General features: G+C 37.8%; 1 protein-coding gene and 1 long non-coding RNA gene across 13 annotated transcripts in view; one reads left to right on the top strand and one right to left on the bottom strand.

Moving 5' to 3' along the window:
* kif1aa (kinesin family member 1Aa) overlaps positions 1–20357 on the top strand; it is a 55093-nt gene that overhangs the window by 12854 nt on the left and 21882 nt on the right. For 3 of the 12 annotated variants that reach the window (XM_030131734.1, XM_030131737.1, XM_030131728.1), the window contains exons 7-28: positions 629–740; positions 964–1041; positions 1123–1188; positions 1272–1289; positions 1379–1457; positions 1581–1659; positions 1900–2042; positions 4007–4045; positions 7926–8128; positions 8276–8355; positions 9283–9358; positions 9982–10061; positions 10933–11039; positions 11146–11226; positions 11368–11548; positions 11739–11811; positions 12055–12145; positions 12239–12387; positions 12487–12665; positions 12830–12967; positions 19169–19287; positions 19404–19489. In XM_030131734.1, coding sequence (XP_029987594.1) covers positions 629–740; positions 964–1041; positions 1123–1188; positions 1272–1289; positions 1379–1457; positions 1581–1659; positions 1900–2042; positions 4007–4045; positions 7926–8128; positions 8276–8355; positions 9283–9358; positions 9982–10061; positions 10933–11039; positions 11146–11226; positions 11368–11548; positions 11739–11811; positions 12055–12145; positions 12239–12387; positions 12487–12665; positions 12830–12967; positions 19169–19287; positions 19404–19489 — 2257 coding nt within the window. Of the gene's footprint in view, positions 1–628; positions 741–963; positions 1042–1122; positions 1189–1271; positions 1290–1378; positions 1458–1580; positions 1660–1899; positions 2043–4006; positions 4046–7925; positions 8129–8275; positions 8356–9282; positions 9359–9981; positions 10062–10932; positions 11040–11145; positions 11227–11367; positions 11549–11738; positions 11812–12054; positions 12146–12238; positions 12388–12486; positions 12666–12829; positions 12968–15235; positions 15545–19168; positions 19288–19382; positions 19490–20357 lie in introns of all 12 variants that reach the window. The other 9 variants (XM_030131729.1, XM_030131726.1, XM_030131732.1 and 6 more) reach the window with 7 other exon arrangements.
* Positions 4675–20315, bottom strand: LOC115417700 (uncharacterized). The gene is made up of 3 exons (XR_003935188.1): positions 20160–20315; positions 16411–16415; positions 4675–4684 (listed from the first exon to the last, which is right to left on the bottom strand). It is a non-coding gene; the product is annotated as an uncharacterized LOC115417700 (long non-coding RNA).

The raw sequence follows: 20357 nt of genomic DNA, 5'->3' as shown, positions 1-20357 counted from the left end.
AACTGATTTTCACTGAAAAAATGCAAAATGGAGAGGATAATATTATGATAAATAGTGATAAATCACTTATGAAAGGTTAAATAGAGAGAAAAAAAAATAATTTAGGAACTGCCACAAAAGTAGCACTGGGTCTTTATGGGTTAAACATGCACATGTATTTTAAAGTCAATAGTAGCAGAGCAAGTAGACGTAGGTAATAGGGAGTAAAATTTTTAGACTTAATGTGATAACTACTTCTACATACATCTGATTATTAGAAATGTATCTGTGATTTTGTGATTATGGAGATTATTCATAATATGGTAAGCCTTCAACAGTCATTGTATTTGTCTGCATATTTGGGTTGTTCTACAGAAATATGATATTATGACTATGTTTGCATTAATCTTCGGGTTCTGACAAAACTGCTGATATTCACATAATTGTTCCATAAATGAATAGACAACTTTCAGTCGTGTTTATATGAGCCTAATCATAAGCCTTCACATCTGTGTTTATCAATGAAAAGCTCTTTAATTACTTTAATTACACACTTAAGCTGTTAATTTTGTGAAATGACTTCATCACACCTATAATGGCTGTTTGTTGTTTCATCTCTTTGTTTTGTAAATTTGTGTTGTCTCTGAAGGACTGTGGCTGCCACCAACATGAATGAAACAAGCAGTCGCTCACACGCCGTCTTTAACATCATATTCACTCAGAAACGCCATGACGCCGATACTGACAACACCTCTGAGAAGGTAAAGGACACACAAACTCAATTCTCATTGCTGCTGCTGTCTACACTTATTTATATGACAGATTGGAAATCAATGTTGGCTTGAAGGTCGTGATGAAAATGCAGCTTTGTGAATTTGTGGAATGAAGATGAATGACCTCTGTGTTTTTGTTATTGCAGTATATTTATTATTATTATGCTTATGATTATTTATTATTTATGATGCATTGAATGCTCTGCTCCAGGTTAGTAAAATAAGTTTGGTGGACTTGGCCGGCAGTGAGAGGGCAGATTCAACTGGAGCCAAAGGGACCAGGCTTAAGGTAAATATGCTTCCTTTTGCTGCATTATTTAAAACAACAGCTCTGAATATAAGTGTAAACATTATTCATGCTCATTCACAGGAGGGAGCAAATATTAACAAATCATTAACCACACTGGGAAAAGTCATCTCTGCTTTGGCAGAAGTGGTAAGAATATACTAAATCCTGTTAAGACAAAGCAGATTTTATACCAGGAAAACATATTAACTCTACTGTGTGTTTCATTTTAGGACTCTGGGCCAAATAAGGTAATTCTAATTTGTTCTTTTTCATCATTTGTCTATTAACAAATCATAAGGATTACAGGTTAATACATTTTTCCCTATTGAACAAACAGAATAAAAAGAAGAAAAAAGTGGAAAGCTTCATCCCATACAGAGATTCAGTTTTGACGTGGCTGCTGAGAGAGAATCTGGGTAAAAAAATACAGAATTACTTTATATATTTGTTTCTATATTTAGCCTAAGATTTTCTAATTATCTCCTCTCAACGAACTGCACCAAAGTCATCTAAGCAGCCTCATTTCTGTGTTGTGCCAGGCGGGAATTCTCGTACTGCAATGGTAGCTGCCCTGAGTCCAGCAGACATCAACTACGATGAAACTCTCAGCACACTCAGGTACACAACACACACACACACACACACATACACACACACACCACTTTGTATGTACATGTGCATTTAAAGGACGCTGAAGCCAACAGCGCTGGGGTGTTGCGTAACACATTTTCCTTAGAGGCTTGCATCAGTTTCGCACTCTAAACACCCTCAGTGAGCTGCAGATTCAGTGCCAAGATGCAGGATTACGTGGGGAATTTGTTAAGTGTCTGTCATTGTGTCCTTCTGATAAACCCACAGGTACGCAGACCGTGCCAAACAGATTCGCTGTAATGCTGTGATCAATGAGGATCCCAACAACCGTTTGGTGCGTGAGCTGAAGGAGGAGGTGTCTCGTCTGAAAGATCTCCTCTATGCCCAGGGCCTGGGCGACATCATCGAAAGTAAGGGATCGATTTGGCCGATGTCCTACGTTAGAGTTGAAACCTTTTCCTTGTGTATGTGTGAGAAGAGCTCACTATTCTCACTATTCTCACTATTCATTTACTGCACATTCCAGTCAGCCTACACAACTCCTCTCACATGCACTGCGCTTTGATTTTCACTGTTTTCACAAATATTTTATGTAATGGGTGATAGAAACAGAGGGAGGAACCAGTGCAGCAAAGACAGTGAAACACAGATGAACCTTTTTAGAGTTAAGTTTGTATTTATGTATTGTTTTTGAAAGATATGACACAAGGCTCATAAAAATGAGAATCCTATGGACATTTCACTACACTACCCTCCAGCCACATTCATCTCCTTGTTTAGTAGGGGTCACCAGTATCATTTTGGCAGGACTGGTACTGAGTATTTGTATTCAAAGAGACCAGTAATTGGTATTTGGAGTTAATCCACACAATTATTCCCAAAATTTCCATTAATTCCAACACAAAACTTAGTTAAAATCAGTTGAAGCTGACTGTTAAATCAAATAAATAAAATACAATTCATTAGTATTTCAGCAATATTTAATTCTGGTTATCACATTGAACAGACGTACCACAATATAAATACATATTCTTTCCTCATTTCAGTGTTGATAGGTTATTATTTTGTCTCACAACCACAGAGCTTTGACTATAGACAGAGATGGAGCTGCATCAGTACCAAAGAAGCACATTTATAATGTCATTTATTTTACAGGATACTGCTGTAAAAATAACAGCATGATGATTATAAAAATACTGAACTGGGGCTCCAATAACACTGATGAACAATGATTGGGGAGAAAATTACCTGAGTTTAATTAGATTTTCTCCAGCACATCAGAATTTTGTGCTATTCCCGTAGTAAATAGCCATTTACAGCATATCTCAGCAGTGTTTTAGTTCTAAAAACAGTAAGTGATCAAAACCCAGATGCTTTCAGTACCAGGAAGTACAGTTTGGTTCAGTCCAAAGTGATGCAAAAGCTGAAAGCTGGAATTTTTACTAGTGATCCTGTATTCTATTCAAAGCTCAGCTCTTTAGAATTAACATCTTGGGGTTGATTTGCTCAAATTGCGCAGAATTTACTGGTCAACCATGGAGCCCCACATTATGATGAACTAGCTGAGGACTCAGTATACGAATGGACTCCAGACTGATACTCAAAATCAATATCCCCACTCGCACCTGGAGGTTTTTATAAATGTAAGTGATTAGCACAGTGAGCATTTTCAGTTATTTATGAAATGGAAAACAGGTACCAAGGGGCTTCATCCCAGACTTAATGATGTTTTCTGTTGGTTCTGACAGCAGGAAACTGATGGGCTGATGGGATCTAATACTGAGGTTTATTATTCAGTGAGCTTCATGTTCATATTTATAAATAAATTTGACCAGTTTAGTACATACAAGGTGTTAGCACAAGACTGAAATATCACTGTTTTTTACATGTTTACAAAATCTGAAATAACTCAAAATCAGCATTTGTGGTTTAGCCAAAACTTAATATTTTTCCTACAGTAGCACACAGAAACCTCTTTTTTTGCCCATTGTAGTCAGACCTGTAATGGGTCCTCTCCGACATTAAGATCCTTTCCTTTCCTCGCCTTCATTCCTTCAAATCACCTGCTCACCTTTAGTCACACACAACATGTTAACTGAAATAGCAGCAGCGATCACTACTGAAAAAACAACACATCTACTCTGTGAAACTACCAGCTTACACAGGTCAGATGGAGCAGGAAAGACAAAATGTATTCACATGCTCATATTTATCATCAGTTCATTTTTAATTTTATGGTGGTTTTGTGTTTGTGTCTCAAATCACATCTGTGTTTGATAAGAGGTGAACATTTAAATTCATGAACATTTTTATCTAAAGGTGTGTCTGTTTTCTTTCTCTTTGTTTGTCTTCTTCTCGGTCATTCTCCTTGCAGCGTTTCGAGGGTCTGGTGCTGAGATTGAGGGTTTGAAATGTGTGTTTTATGGCTTTTTCTCGCTTTTGCTATTGTGGCAGCTAAGCATCATGACGCTTAATGTAGCAGTAAATAGTAGTTTTTTGTGTTCTCTGCAGCACCACAGTATCACCAGGATCTGATCAGATTATTTTAGAAGATTTTTTTTTCTCACAGAAATATAAGTAAATATATGTTGATACAGTAAAAATAACAGTGGTTTTCTAAGGGAGATTATCTGGCTTTGTCACTGCCATGGTGCTGTAGAGATTTATGGCTTCATAGTTGTAGCACTGGGGGAAAATGCACCATGATGAGATTGTTTCATCTCAATGTTTAATTTCCCTGAGGCACACATTACAGCCTCCCATTCCCCCGGCATGGTCCGTCTGGCTCTGTCGCCTCCTGTTGGCAGTCATCTCACAACGCACACAATAAACATATGACGAGGCAGCCTTTAATCACTGGAGGGAGAATCTAATTACTTGTATAATATTGGATGTTTGACGTAGTCGTCTCATTTTATGGTGTACTTTTATACTGTCCTCCCAAAACACATGACTTCATTAACTGCACCAACAAGAAAATATTATGTGATCCATCTTGGCAGGCAACGACCTGTCCAGATGGATGGGTGTGATACACTTTCCAAATTTATTGCTCTGTGTTGCCATAGCAGCAGCTGCAAGGTTGATATTCTTTATCTTGTAGAATCCAACATAGAGGCGTTCAAGGTGCACCGACAATGTCAGGGTAAAACATAAATCAGGGAGCATGTAACATCATAGGTAGGGTGCTTTTCTAATACAAAGTGTATTAAAAATGATTCATTAAGGGACATATTTAGTTGAAAGAGTTTTACGACCATCCATTACAAACAGTATCTTAGAAACAGTCAAAGATTTTTGTGTCATGTTGCTAATTTTAGAGAATCGTGCAGTGCATTAAATACATCTTGTCATCTTTTTGATGATGAAATTAATGGAGACTAGCAGCTTCCCAGTGTTCTCTGCAGGAAACACTACATTATTATGAGTGACTGATACTGTCGCTGCACATTAGACAGCCTGGGTGGTATATTTTATTTTTGACACATGATAGCTAATTTAATTTTTGCTCTGAAGAAAGCTCACTTCAGAGACGCGATAGAGTCCATTAGGGTAGATTTTGTATCTGAAATGGTGGATGAGCAGCATATACTCTGTATGGGTAATTCAATGCAATTTGTGCAGACCGGTGTCACACAACCAAAAAACACATTTAACCCATATAGACCCAAACATCCTCTGTCAACCAAAAGCATCAACTGATCTAAACTCTTCATCCGCTAATCCTATCAATACATGTAAATAATTGGTGTAAAATGCAGTTTGTCATCTTTTCATGGTTATCAGATACAGGGGTTGGACAAAATAATGGAAACACCTTAAAAAATCAACAAAATATAATTTAATATGGTGTAGGTCCGCCTTTTGCGGCAATTACAGCCTCAATTCTCCGAGATATTGAGTCATACAACTTGTGAATTGTTTCCAAAGGAATTTTAAGCCATTCTTCAGTTAGAATACCCTCCAACTCTTTTAGAGATGATGGCGGTGGAAATCGACGTCTTACTTGAATCTCTAAAACTGACCATAAATGCTCAATAATGTTGAGGTGTGGGGACTGTGCCGGCCATACGAGATGCTCAACTTCATTAGAATGTTCCTCATGCCATTCTTTAACAATTCTAGCTGTATGGATTGGGGCATTATCATCTTGAGGTGAAGGTGTTTCCATTATTTTGTCCAAGCCCTATATGACCCATTTAGACGTTCAGAGGCTCCGTAGTGAACAAGGAAACACTGTCATCTTCTACAACATTGATCCACCAGTAAAACCCATGGAGTTGGATTAATGGCAGTGAATGGAGACACTGGGTTTATGTTCAGTTTTTCATAGCTTTTACAGAAAAAGCCACTTTTTCTTCAGTTTTTTTCTTTTTGATATAATAACCTTTGACTTTACTTTGAGCTTTTATGAACATTTACATGATCAGTTAATTAAACATAGGGAAATATATAATTTTCACTGGAAAAAAATGCAAAATTCAGAGGATAATATTATAATAAATGGTGATAAATCCCTTAGGAAAGGTTAAATAGAGAGAAAAATTCATTTGAAAACTGCCACAAATGTCACAGTGGGTCCTTATGGGTTAATATGATTCTGAGATTGTTTAGGTAATTTGGAAGTTGATTTTACTTTTGGATGTTATTTTATTTCACTGTCATTCTAACTAAATACCTACTAATAACAACTATAGGGCAGCTACCCTAGAACTGATATATGGAAATGTATAATAAGCATCTTGCTATTATCCAGTTAAACACAAAATAATATTTGAGATAGTATTAAGTTTAATATACCCTGTTGCCCATAAAGTTGGATAAAATATTTTATAGCACTTCTCATGAAATGATTGTGACAATGTGATTTATTCTTGATAGATAAAGTGTAACTGGGACTCAGTATGTAATCATTGCACGTGGTCAAAGGTGATTTTCTAATGTACATAAATAGGAATTAAAAGAGGAATGTGTCTGAAAACAAAATTATTCTAACTTTATGGACAACATTGTATATAAAATCATCATTTATAAGGTGTGCTCAATAAAAAAAAAATAATGTAGCCCCACAGTAGAACTGAAAAAAGCTCTTTCAGGTATGTAGCCCAAGCATTTTCAGAGATTAATACAGATGGAGAATGCAGCTAATTTATTTTTAGCATTTCATATATTGACCATGGTGTAGTCTTCAAGAAAAACTTCTGTTGACAGTTGCGTTCCATCCCTCCTTTGCAGGGCATTGTCCAAAGCCATCTCTGACTGATAACCAAAAATGCTTTGTCAGGGATTTTGCCCAGATATGAAAATAACAGTCAGTCTCTATTGTAAACATTTCTCAATATGGGTGAAATAATTGGAAATGGTCAGTTATTGTTTTACCACACTGCCATTATAATTCATTCTATCACTGAAAACCCCGCTGAATAAATTACTATTTTACAGTTACAACATGTCTTACACTGAAATATATTTCCCCTTTTTTCATCATCTTTTTTTTTAAATGACTTCCAAAAACACATTCATTCTATATTTTTTTTTTACATTGTGATGACTTATGTAAAAAAAAATCTGTCCTGATTTCTCACATCACCACCAGTAACTAACATGCTTATATTTTCTTAAGAATATTTACCTGCGTGTCTCTTTTCTTGGAGCAGACAGATCACATTCAGATTAAATTCTGTAAATTAGCATGTAACTTTAAGCAACATTACCACCAAATACCAATTTTCTTTTGAAAATTGACAAAAGGGCACACTAAAACTATTAACTAGCTATGAGAAATAGAGATGCAGGATCCAGTAGTGACATGAAAATAATAAATGATGGTTTTGCGAATATTTTAATATCTAAGTTGTCTTTTTTGGTTGTGAGATAGCAGTTTGTCCCAGCTTGATAGAATGGTCCATATAATGTATTATCTGCAGTCTGTATAGGCCTTGTCACTGAATGTTCCTGCATACGGCTCTTCGCTTGACGTTTTGTGTAACAGCTGCATTTTCTTTGAGCCTTGTTCTGGCTGGTCGGCCTCCTTCTTGCATCTTTTAAGTTGGTTCTCTTGGCGCGTGGCTTCCTGCTGATGCTGCCTTCGCTTGTTTCTTCGTAGATCAAATTTCTCTCTGTCAATTAGATTTGTTTCAAGACACATATCTTCTTTCTTTTCTTTCTATTCTTCTCCCTTTTCTTCTCCTCCCTTTTTTTCGGTCTGCATTTCTCAATTTCTTTACTCTTCATCATCAACCACCCCCCGACCCACTTCCTGTACACTGCCCACTCCCACCCATCCCCAACAGACCTATCCGATTTCAAGAACAATAACAATAAAGACCAAGCTGTGAATCAAAGGGATGATCTTTCCACAGTGACCAATGCCATGACGGGGATGAGTCCCTCTCCGTCTCTCTCAGCCTTGTCCAGCCGTGCCGGATCTATTGCCAGTCTGCATGACCGGATCATGTTCAGCCCAGGGAGCGAGGAAGCCATCGAGAGGCTAAAGGTGATCACTGGATAGCATACCCACTGTACTGCACGCACTGGACATATATTACAGTTTTCAGTGGCCACGAGTTACATGTCACCAGATATTATTTGAATGAAGTACGTGTCTGATTCCCCTGTTATTCACTGTCTTTTCAAATGGCAGGAAACTGAGAAAATCATTGCTGAGCTCAATGAGACTTGGGAAGAGAAACTTCGCAGAACAGAAGCCATTAGAATGGAAAGGTGAGATGTACTATAGTCTTTTACAGAAAGGCCAGAAGCATTCATAAATAGTTAATTCTAAAACCAAAGAGACACTGATTCCAAAATAGACAACAGATAACATCAGAGAACACTGCAGTAATATTGGGAAACAGAATGTGTTGACTCTGCATTGAATAGATTGTGATCAGAGTTCCTGCAGCTTAAGGCAAGAAATATTTGAGACACTTCAATGCCACTCAAAATGAAATTTAACACCAGTTTTACAAAACTACATTAATTATGTAGATTTAAAGACAATTTTCCTCAGTAATTGTAACATAAAACATGACATTTTCAGCTGTATGTCACTGGCTGTGCTGTACAGATATAAATTACTAATGTAAATTGTTATTATTATAGATGTTACCAATTATTTTCCATGTGTATATTTGGAATTGATATATTGATTTAAGACATTTCAGAGCAAATCACAGCCTTATTTTAAGATTAAGAAATTCTGGGCCATTTTAGGATTAACTTTAATTTAATTATTTAACGTAAAATAGCAAAGCAACTTATAATAGGTGATTACTGATGATTAAATCGGGTTATATGATGCAGATAGAATACTACTAGTTTTGGCTGCTCCAACCACTAGTTCCAGTTTTAGTTTCAGGCCTAGTCCTAGTTCTAGTTCTGGTTTCTAGTGCTGGTTTCAAGGCCAGATAAATGAAGAGGGGTGCATTTGGAAGAACATAAAACTGCTGCCAAACTAACCATGCAAATCACAAATATGATGCAGATGGAAAATAATCGTTAAAAAAAAATGATATGTTTTTCACCTTACAACTGTGTTGCCAGAAACAAACTGACATTCTTCTATGAACTTGATTAATAGATGAGAAGTCTTGATGTAAAGTCATGTCGCATTGCACTAGTTTTACTGAGTCTGACATTTATCCACAGAGAGGCTTTACTGGCAGAAATGGGTGTAGCAATGCGTGAGGATGGTGGCACAGTTGGAGTATTTTCACCTAAAAAGGTAAGAAAATATCAAACCCCTCAAAAAATCTTATTTGATTGAATACTAACCATTTAAATAATTCACTAAAACGCATGTTTATTTACCCCAAAAGCCCCCTGATAGTCCTAGAAAGCCCCAGCCTGTGTTTATCGACACAGTGGGGCTGTTTTCCCCCAACGAGGTTTGTAGATCTGAAGTGTTTTCGCTGTTTCCTTCTCTGGGTGCTTTGAATCTCTTTCCAAAAAGATCACATGATGCTTCCTCTTTTTCATTAAGCGTTATCTTAAATCTACTTCATTACTCACTTCAAACACTCCCTCACTGTGTTGCAGAAGGCAGATGTGTGTAAAAAGATAACGATAGTGCCCCCATTTCAGTGATTTATGGCTGTTTGCCTAAAGCCCCATAGCATCCACCTGACTCTACATTAAACACTCACGCTGTGAAGCTGTGGGGAGTGAATATGACTGCATGGTTTTAATTATATCTGATCGTTTGATGTTTCTTCCTGGAAGCAATCTCTTTTTCATGTACTGATGCATAGTATATCCATATGTTATTATCTAAATAACATATGGATACAAAAAGAGTTACTGTAATTCTCTTCAACACCCATTAAACTCATCCTTGTTTTGCATCAGACGCCTCATTTGGTGAACCTCAACGAAGATCCTCTGATGTCTGAGTGTCTACTGTACTACATTAAAGATGGAATAACCAGGTAAGATGTTGACACTGGACTAATTTTAAGGTAATTATTTCTGAAATGTATAGCTTTGCATTGTCAGACTACGGTAATTCTTAAATGACAATTAGTCAATTTATTTTTTATTTCTAAGCAGTTTTGAACCAAATGGTTGTAATTGGACAGTTCTACAACCAGTCAGACAGACAAAGGCCAGCTCTGGACAGGCAGGGGTCACAGGGAGCCATTGTTCTATCAAACACATCTCACCTGCCCCATATCAGATAAATGGGTGTGACTGCCTTTGTTCCATCTAAGAACAGTAGAAGTCAGTTTTAATGGGAGCAGTGTCAGACTGACCTGCAGATGCTCACAGGCTTCTAGAACACAACGTTTAGTGGTAAATTAGTTGAAAGGTTGGTAGTGCATGTTTTTTACTGTGTTATTTATTTATTTTATCCAAAATCCTGTCATAACCCTATGTTTTTTGTCTTTTATTATTGAAAATAAACCTAGTGCTTAACCCTACTATATACATACAAGTTTATATACAAATCCTAAACACTCAGAAAAACTGAACAAAGTACAAGAAGTCCACAAAGCATATGTCCACTGCCCAAAATACTGCCCAGTCTTAAAAAGTAACAAAAAAAGACCACCCATTAATTGAGACAATACAATACCTGGAAAAGGAAAACATATAATATCCAATAATAATAATTACTTTACTCAAGACCACCAAATTAGTATCCAACTGTCAAGTGTTTTAAAAATGAAACTAGGTTTATCCTAAAAGAACCAAATACAACCCCCATAAGATGTAAGATAAACATCCACACACAAGAAAGACACATGAGTACATCTACTGGTCCAAACACAATCTAAGTCTAACCATGTGCCTTTACAGGGTTGGTCGTGTTGATGCCAGCAGTCGTCAGGACATCGTCCTCAGTGGTCACTTCATAAAGGATGAACACTGCACCTTCACCAGCTCCTCTAATGCAACAGGAGAAAGTGAGTTTTCATACCTTTCACCACAGGCTTGTGTGTCTGTTCATTGTTTCTTAACATTTACAGACAGGAAGTGAAGGCTCATATTGTCTTCTCTGTTGCTAAGCAGCTGTTGTCCTTGAGCCGTGTGAAGGAGCTGAGACTTATGTCAATGGAAAATTAGTGACAGAGCCTACTGTCCTCAAATCAGGTCAGTAAACTCTTTGGCAATCATGTCCCTGAATGAAGCATTTTCTAATACTAATGCATCGTACAGTGTGAAGTCTGTGCTCATTATGCATGATATACTTGACTAGATGTTCATTGATAACCTGTGCATGGTTCTTTATAGGGAATCGCATCATCCTGGGGAAGAGCCATGTGTTTCGCTTCAACCACCCTGTGCAGGCCAGGGCAGAGAGGGAGAGGACCCCCTGTGCTGAGACCCCTGCTGAGCCCGTGGACTGGGCTTTTGCTCAGAGAGAACTGCTGGAGAAACAGGGCATCGACATGAAACAGGAGATGGAACAGAGGTACTTTATGGAAATGCTCTTAATAAAAGGTGGTGTAGATAATGGGAAGAAACAGCAGCAGTGGAGTAAAACTGTGACACCACTGAGAGGTCAGCATTGTGTTACAGCACCACAACAGACACACAGCCTCTGTGAAAATGAGTAAAGCCTGAGCTACTTAAAAAACTTAAACTGTCATGCATGTATTCAGGCTGCAGGAGCTGGAGGACCAGTACCGCAAAGAGAGAGAGGAGGCCAACAACCTTCTGGAACAACAAAGACTGGTGCAGTAACAATTTTGCATGCATAGTTTTATAAGCTGTCAGTTATGATCTATAACAGTGCAGAACATGAAACAAAACTAAAAATGCAGTTCTGTTAGGATCAGATATGGTTTCATTTAGCCTTTGTGGGCATAATTGTAGAATGTTTACTATGTTTTAAATGATTGATAATTGTATGAAATATCTTGCTAAAATGACTTTTAGTGCAATGAACCCTTTTTATGTCTTTAATTCACTGTCCAGGATTATGAGAGTAAACTGGAGGCTCTTCAGAAGCAAGTGGACCGTTATTACCCAGAAGCCCCAGAAGAAGAGGAAGAGCCAGAAGAGGAAGGTAGTGCAAAATACTGGACAGATGAACAAACAAATCCCTATGTCGGTGGTTTTGTCCTTCCTAAATACTGATCTGATTGTTTTTTGTTCTTAGTTCAATGGACTGAGAGGGAACGAGAGCTGGCGGTTTGGAGTTTCCGTAAGTGGAGATGCTACCAGTTCACCTCTCTGCGTGACCTGTTATGGGGCAATGCCATCTTCCTCAAGGAGGCCAACGCCATAAGCGTCGAACTCAAGAAGAAGGTCCAACATGTTATCTTCACATAAAACTCAATTTATCTGTTGACTGATGATGTGGTGGTGTGATCATACCTCATACTGATTGTTCCTGTGCCTCTGCAGGTCCAATTCCAGTTTGTGCTGCTGACGGACACACTGTACTCCCCCCTGCCTCCAGACATGATGCCCCCAGAGGCAACCAAAGACAGAGACAAGCGACATTTCCCACGCACCATTGTGGCAGTTGAGGTGCAGGATCAGAAGAATGGAGCAACCCACTACTGGACTTTAGAGAAACTCAGGTATATGAACGTGCACCCAGTCAAAGAACTGGTAACTTACAACAGAGCACAAGGAAATGTTTAATTGTCTATATGAGGGTTTTACAGAAGAGTACAGAAATACTGCATGAACCTTCATCTTTTCCAAATGAACCACTGAGGGTAAATGTCACTGCTCATTGCAGGCAAAGACTCGACCTCATGAGAGAAATGTATGACCGTGCTGCTGACGTGCCCAACAATACAACTGAAGAGGGTGAAAATGTGATGACCGGAGGTGACCCCTTTTATGATCGCTTCCCCTGGTTCCGTCTGGTTGGCAGGTAAATGCAGAGTAATGCGAGCTACCATACGCACTGAGATGTTAACCCTCATACATCAGTGGCACCAAGTGATGATCTGACATCTCCTCAGGGTTTTTCAGACTCATCCAATCATGACACTGGGAGACTGTTGGATGTATCTGCTGATCATCCCATCGATAAACTTTACCTTTTGTAACATATTTGCATTTAAATCAATAGTTTGCAGGGCATCATTTATCAAATAACCACAAATTTGCACAGGAAGCAGTATTAGTATAGTAAGCAATTAAACTCAGTCAATGATCTTTTACATTATGTATAATGAGATTCCTTTTTAATATTGCTTTCCCTGCAAGCTGATGTGACTGTATTACTGATGAACATGAGCTTGTACCCTTTGATGGATGACCGCTATGATTGTTGCTGCCAGACCATTTGTTTCAAATGGAGAAAGGCTGTGGAACATTTGAGAACGACGTTTCTTCAGCCCTCCTACTCAAAGCCTGCTGTTTCTTTCTCTCAAATTTTTGCACGTAGCCTCCTAATCTTTCTCTTTCTCTCTCTTTGCTTTTGCTGTTTCTCCTACACAGTCACATGTCCCTGTTACATAATATTCAGCATATCAACCTTTCATTCAGCTCCTGCAAGGCAAGCAAAACACATCAGGCAATGATCTCAATATGCCCTTGAAATATACTGTTTGTTACCTCATGCAGAATTTCTCCTATACTGTATGTTTTTAAACCTAGAAAGACTTAACACTTACAGCTGCTGCTCTAATAATTTCCTGGGGTTTGCATTGGTTTTATTTTACTTCTATTTCCGGCTTACATCAGTTAACTCTTTTCTAAATAAGCATTATATCACAGTTGTCCAGTCATATTAGATGGTCACTTCATTTTATTTAGTGAACAATCAAGTAAACACTGGTTGAAAAAGTACTCATATCTTTAAGTAAATGTACACTTTTTACAAGTAATAGCTCAGCATCAGCATATAAAACCTCATTTTAGTAAAAGTATGCAGGCATTATAAATAAAAGTATGAAAAGTAAAAGAAGCCATTGTGCAGTAAAATGCTCTCCACATATTATATTAATATACACTGCCAGACCAAAAAAAAGCTGCACATGCAATATTTCACTGCACCACCTTTGGTTTTGATTACATTCACTGGATTTAACTAAGCAAAGAGTTCACATCCTTCCATGGGTAAGTACTGCAGGGGTTAATAATGTTTCAGCTGTAACAGGTTATTTAACTTTAACTGATGCAGTAAGTGTCCTCTCATGTCTCGAATGTCAATAAGAATGGACAATGCCAGGATTGAGATATCATTTACACACATGGATTAACCTCCATAAAGTCCAGACTCAGAATTTGGGATGCGATGAAAACTTGATGCGGTGGTCCGATTCTCCATCATCAGTTATCAAAAATTAATGCAACTATGAATGGAAAAAATATTATGACCCTTATTGTGACACTACATAAGCATTATGTTGCAAAAGAGATGTCACAGTGAATGTCTCCTGTAATCAAAACCAAAGGTGATGCAGTGAAATATTGCATGTGTGACTATTTTTTTTTGGCCGGGCAATGTGTGATGGTTTTGAATTATCAGTGTCATTGTTGCATTTCACTGTTGCATTTGATCGACTTCATATATTGTTGTGTAGTTTTAATTACAGCAATGCAAAATATTGTTTAAAATCATCATGTATTTGACAGGTATCTCTATAAACTCAACAATTCAAGCGCTCAGAAAAAACAACTATGGATTTTTTTGAGCTAATCCAAGACTTTTCACAACATTCACCGATAGTTTAAAACAGCAAATTTGGAGATATATGTTTTTTTGCTGGACAGGAAGGAAATTAAAAACTGCAGTGAGAGAAGTAGAGAAAGATGTAAATAAACCTGTAAGACAAATGTAGGGGAGTAAAACATACAATATTTGTCTTTGAGATGTAATGGAGTGGCATAAAGCTGAATAAAATAGAAAGAGTACAGTTACAGTTGGGCATCTGAAACTAAAGGACACCTTCTAGGAATTTATCATCATCCAGTATGAGTCCAATCATACCTGGAATAAACTGGTTCCCATCATGCATCAGACTCCTATCACAGGTAATCACAGTCTTTCTGACAGTGAGAAGCAGGTTCTGGTTCAAAGGGGTCAGGGTCTCCAGTGGTCCGGTCTGTATTGTGCTCTCCAGCGCCTCTTGTTTGAACTTGCTTTCATCTAACTGTACTAACCTAGTTCCCATGTCTCTGGCTGTACCAGAAACCCCCTTTTCAACACATGCATGAGCGAGCGCATGAGTGACCCTACCCCATCCCCGACCCTCTCCAACTCTGAAATTACTGAGCTGGCCGACGCTCAGCGGGAGGGTCGAGGGGAGGAGGAGGAGTTGGAGGAGTTGGATGACCTGGACGATGATATCTTTTTGGACGACCCGAGCTCGGAGCTTGGGGGAGAGGATGATGATGATGATGATGATGATGATGATGATGAGGGAGAGCTGTGCCGAGGCTCCAGCGAAGGCCTGGATCCCTTTTACGACCGCTCACCATTATTCAGTGTAGTGGGAAGGTTGGTGAGGTTTCGGGAGCATGCTGGTGGAGGAAACTAGCTCTTTCACGCTGAGACGCAGGGTCTGTTTCCCTCAGTAGTCATCATCAACACAGTCACAACACAGATATGAGAGTATGTTTTCACAGGTCCTCACCAAAGATGAACATGGGACTGAGGACTTTCTGACATCGAAGAACTTCACAATAATTCTCAGTATTTTTTTTTTTCTTGAAAAACTCCAATCCATGCCCACACCCTGTCTACTCTGTACAGTACAACTGAGCAAAGAAGGCAGGAGCTGTAGCTTAAACATGCAGCTGGGATGTTTCAGTCTGATTTTTTTTTAGTGAAGCATTTTAGTGTGGACTGGGAAACCAGTTTTACATTTGTTAGGTTATAAGAATTTTCTTTCCTACGGAGCCAGCCAAGTTTTAGCAGAGAGAAAAATAACCATGTGCAGATCTTTACTGTGGCTTATAAACTGACGTCTCTTTGCCCTCAGATTTGTGATCTGTGCCTGCAGATCGGTAACTTTGGTAAAGTTGTAAAACACAGCAACAAAAGAATTCAGAAGCTAAATGCTGTTAAAACACAAAACTTTCCTTTTGCTTTTAGGCACTCTCTCACTCTTTCTTTTTTCCCTTTTTTATGATCACATATAACAGGTACAACATTTATAAAGCACTTGATTTAGCTTTTATTTATTATAAAAGGTGAGAGGGGAAAATCAAGTCCTTGACAAAGGTTGTATCTGCCATTTCTCATTAAGAAAAATGAAAAATGCCTTTTTGTTAGTGAATTTCCCAATCACTCCTCTTTTTTTCATTTCTTTAATTTTGGCTTCTGAAATGTTTTGAAATTACAGTGATGGCCCAAATTATGACATCACCTGACAGATAAGAAAATATGATATGGTTTCATTCCATAATGTGCATGAAACATCCAGAGAGTTGCTGTGAGCACAACAAATATCAGGTGAAGTGAGTTCTATTGTTTGTATCAACATTGAACTTTAATATTTCCTTAATGAGCAGGATAGGTCTTGAATATTCAACAGAATCACACAGCTGTGTCCTAAGACTCTTGTCATCACCATCAGTTTAACCATGACCACATTTGACAATGATCACACAAGGAATTTGGCTTCTTCTGTGAATGGATATGATTGTGTGACATTTACAGTGAAGGGTCTAGCTTGTTTTTTTGTCAGGAAAATTACCTGAATTTCTTCATGATTTGTGAATATCAAACTAGTTTTAGTTCAGGGGCCACATCCAGCCCAATTTGATCTCAAGCAGGCTGGACCAATAAACTCCAGTTAACTCCAACTATTTCTTTTTGTTTTAGTGCAAAAAAGTAAAATTACATTTTTGAAAATGTTTACATTTACAAACTATCCTTTCACAAATAATGTGAATAACGCAAAGTCCCATGAAAAACTTGAAATTTCTTAAGAAAAATAAGACTAATTTTAACAATATTATGCCTGATCTTATCATTTACATATTTGTATTACAGCTTACAGAATGCAGTGGATCTACAAATGCACAAAACATTTAGTAACAAGCATCTAGAGTTGAAAATGATTGTGTTTAACTTTATGACAAAAAAAAAATGTCAAGACTCAGCGCACCCTTGACTGTTAATGTCTTCTGTGTAATTTTTGCACTTTGCAAGTTCATCCTGTGGGTTGGACCGAACCCTTTAGAGGACTGGTTTTGGCCCATAGGCCATATGTTTGACATACATATTTCATTCCTTTTATGAGCATTTTAATGGGAAATACAAAAAAAGAAACCTCTCAAATGTGCCAAGTTTTCTAATAATTTTGGTCACCACTGTAAATATAAATCTCTAATGCACTTGGTTGTTTCGTTGTACGGGGCACAGATTTCAGTTTATGATCTGAGAGCACAGCTTTTCCTCAGCTCAAACCAGACAGGCTCCATAATTTCTTCTTCATCTTAAACACTTTCTTGTTGCAATTTAAAGTTGCCACTTCAGTTAATACTGTCACTGTTTTCACTTTCACTGTGTCTCAAATGTTTGAGACACAAATCCTCTCAAATGTCAAATCACTGCACAGTTTTTTTATGAATCTAACTCTGAGTGGACACTGGAGTAGACATTTCTGGGCTTCAAGGTTTATCTTTTGCTTTATATCTCATCAATTTAGGCTGTTGCTTTTTTGTTGTTTTCAGCAAGTGTTTTTGACACACTACCATAGACAAAATGCTTCTTCTGCAAATTTCAGTTTTTCTGATTATATTGTAAGTCATTTAAATTAGGTGTGTTTGTATATCACTTGTTTCCATGGAAATCCAAGCAATGTTGATGCTCAACGGCTGCTTGAAGTGTGTGTCTCACAAATGTGTAGCTCAAAGTAGTAGCTTTTACAGAAAACCATTCACTAACAAAAGCACTGACATGTCTCATGGAGTATAATGAAGTGTGTTTTGCATAACACAGGAGCCCACAGCAAAATGTTCTCAGCATGCTGTGAAACCTGAATAAGAGTCTGGAAATTATTCATATGAAATAGCAAAATAGTGTTCAAGGAAGACTCAAAATCTCAAGATGAAAGAGCTGGTTTCTGCTGCAGCTGTCTCTTTTAGGCATGCCAGAGCACAAGTCTCTTCATTTTGACCGTTTTTGTCAATTTTTACTTGAATACGTCTGATGATGAACTAGTGCCCCTCTTTTGCACAAATTAGCACTTCGACCCAGGAGGTGCACTTTGATTTCTGATGTCATTTGTTGTTTATTTTTTAATTTTTTTTTTGTGTAGCATACAATATTTCAAGCTGTTGGCACTTTTGATTGAAGCTGAGCCATGTTCCGTATGATGATTTCTGTTCCATTTTGCTTTTGAGTCAAGACGTTGAAAGCATTTTTGTTCACCGTTTTTGTCCTGAGCATGCCTTCTTTGCACCTCACCAATCTTGTCATAAGCCTTTCCCTTTTTACACTTTCCACCCTTAAATGTCTACCCCTATTGGTTTGTGAAAAACGTGGTCCTTGACTGCAATATCTAGTATTGTAACTAAGAACTAAAAAAGCATATTTCTAATGAAGTTTTCCATACTTCTAAGATGTAAAGTGTGCAATGCAAAACAAAAGTGCCTCAAGTGCTCTGTTTGGCAATGTACATTTCATATAACCTGTAGTGTTTGCATATTGAGGCTCATTTACATGCACATTTAGAATATAATTATTAAGTTATCAAAGAAAATACAAGGAAACATCTGCTTTCCAGCTTGATATTGAGCTGGTTTCCAATATTTAGCATGAATAATTCAATGAATAATTACTCAAATACACACATGCTCCTTGCCTCACCAAGCTTTTATCAGTACAATACAAAAGTTAATGGATTTGCATGTTACCCGTAATTGTCCTGATAATATCATCATTTATACATGGTGAGGTAAAGCCCCTAAGAAGCGATAGTAAAGGGCAGCCATGGCCATCGCAAGAGCAGTCCCAGCTTCTGTTTGGTTGCTTTGCAGCTCTGTGTTCTGTTGTCCAGTCCAGTGACATTTAATCAAACGTTCTTTTTAATGTTTTTAATTGTTTTTGATTTTTATTATATTTTCTTCTGTCTTCTTCTTCCATCTTCCTTCCACTCTTTCACCCATCCAGGGCTTTTGTTTACCTGAGTAACCTGCTGTACCCAGTTCCTCTTGTCCACCGTGTGGCCATCGTCAGTGAGAAGGGAGAAGTGAAGGGTTTTCTTCGAGTGGCGGTTCAGGCCATATCAGGTAAGGATCCGAAGCCTCACTCTTGTAAAAGCCAAAGGCCATGCATGTATCTGAAGGACAGGCTGCATGTGACTTCTTGAGGGAGTAAAGTGAAGGTGCTTTGTGTTTCCCTCCAGCTGATGAGGAAGCTCCAGACTACGGCTCAGGAGTGAGGCAGTCGGGCACGGCCAAAATCTCATTTGAAGATCAACAATATGAAAAGGTAGAGGAACTGTTGTACTTAAAATACAGTAGTGGGAAAAAGTTTTTGGACACCCTTAAACTTTTACACAGTCTTTTGGATCTGCCTGAGTCACATTCATAACTGAAGTCTATTTTGACACCAATTTCAGAGTCATATACTACAGATGTGAAATACTAGAGGTGCAATAGAGGCAAAATGTAAAGCTTTGTGTGCACACATTTGTGCATATCTCAAAGATACAAAGTAAAATGGTTTTGTTCTGTGCAACTTTCATTATGGCCCAATCAGCAGAACAAGGGCTGATTTCACTCATGGAAAAAACTTTATTGGTGTTTTTATGGCAGCAAATCAAATGAATCTATGAAATGGTCCTGAAAAGGAGGAGGGTGTAGGTGTAAATGCAACAAATTTATGACACTATTAACCAGCACAGTCCAACCCTTGTGGATGTGGTCCATAATCTCTTTAGACAAGTATTTTTGTGTGAATTATGATTCACCACTTTGTGCCAAAACTTATGAGAGAATCACAAACACATTGGTGGATTAAAAGTTTTTGGACACCCTTAAAAGTTTGCATAATCTCAATTATTATCTTGAAATATTTGCAGAAAAATATTTTTTGTGTTTCAAAAGGTGTGGCTGCATCAAACAGACATACACAAATGCAATTTTTGTTTGTAGTTAACAAGAAAAAATAACAAAACTAATGTCTTGACAGTTTCTACATGTCATGCCCTGGCTGTGTTTCATTATTTTGCTGAAACATCCAGTTTTGACCTCAATGGAACAGAGCATGTGCAAAAGGGAACATGTGGGTTTGGAGAACAGAATAATACTTGGCAGAGTTCAGTGACTTAAGAGTGATTTTTAATGCAATACACCAC

This window comes from Sphaeramia orbicularis, chromosome 4 (assembly GCF_902148855.1).
Source record: "Sphaeramia orbicularis chromosome 4, fSphaOr1.1, whole genome shotgun sequence".
Classification (NCBI taxonomy): domain Eukaryota; kingdom Metazoa; phylum Chordata; class Actinopteri; order Kurtiformes; family Apogonidae; genus Sphaeramia; species Sphaeramia orbicularis.
This window is presented reverse-complemented; position numbering and strand designations above follow the sequence as displayed.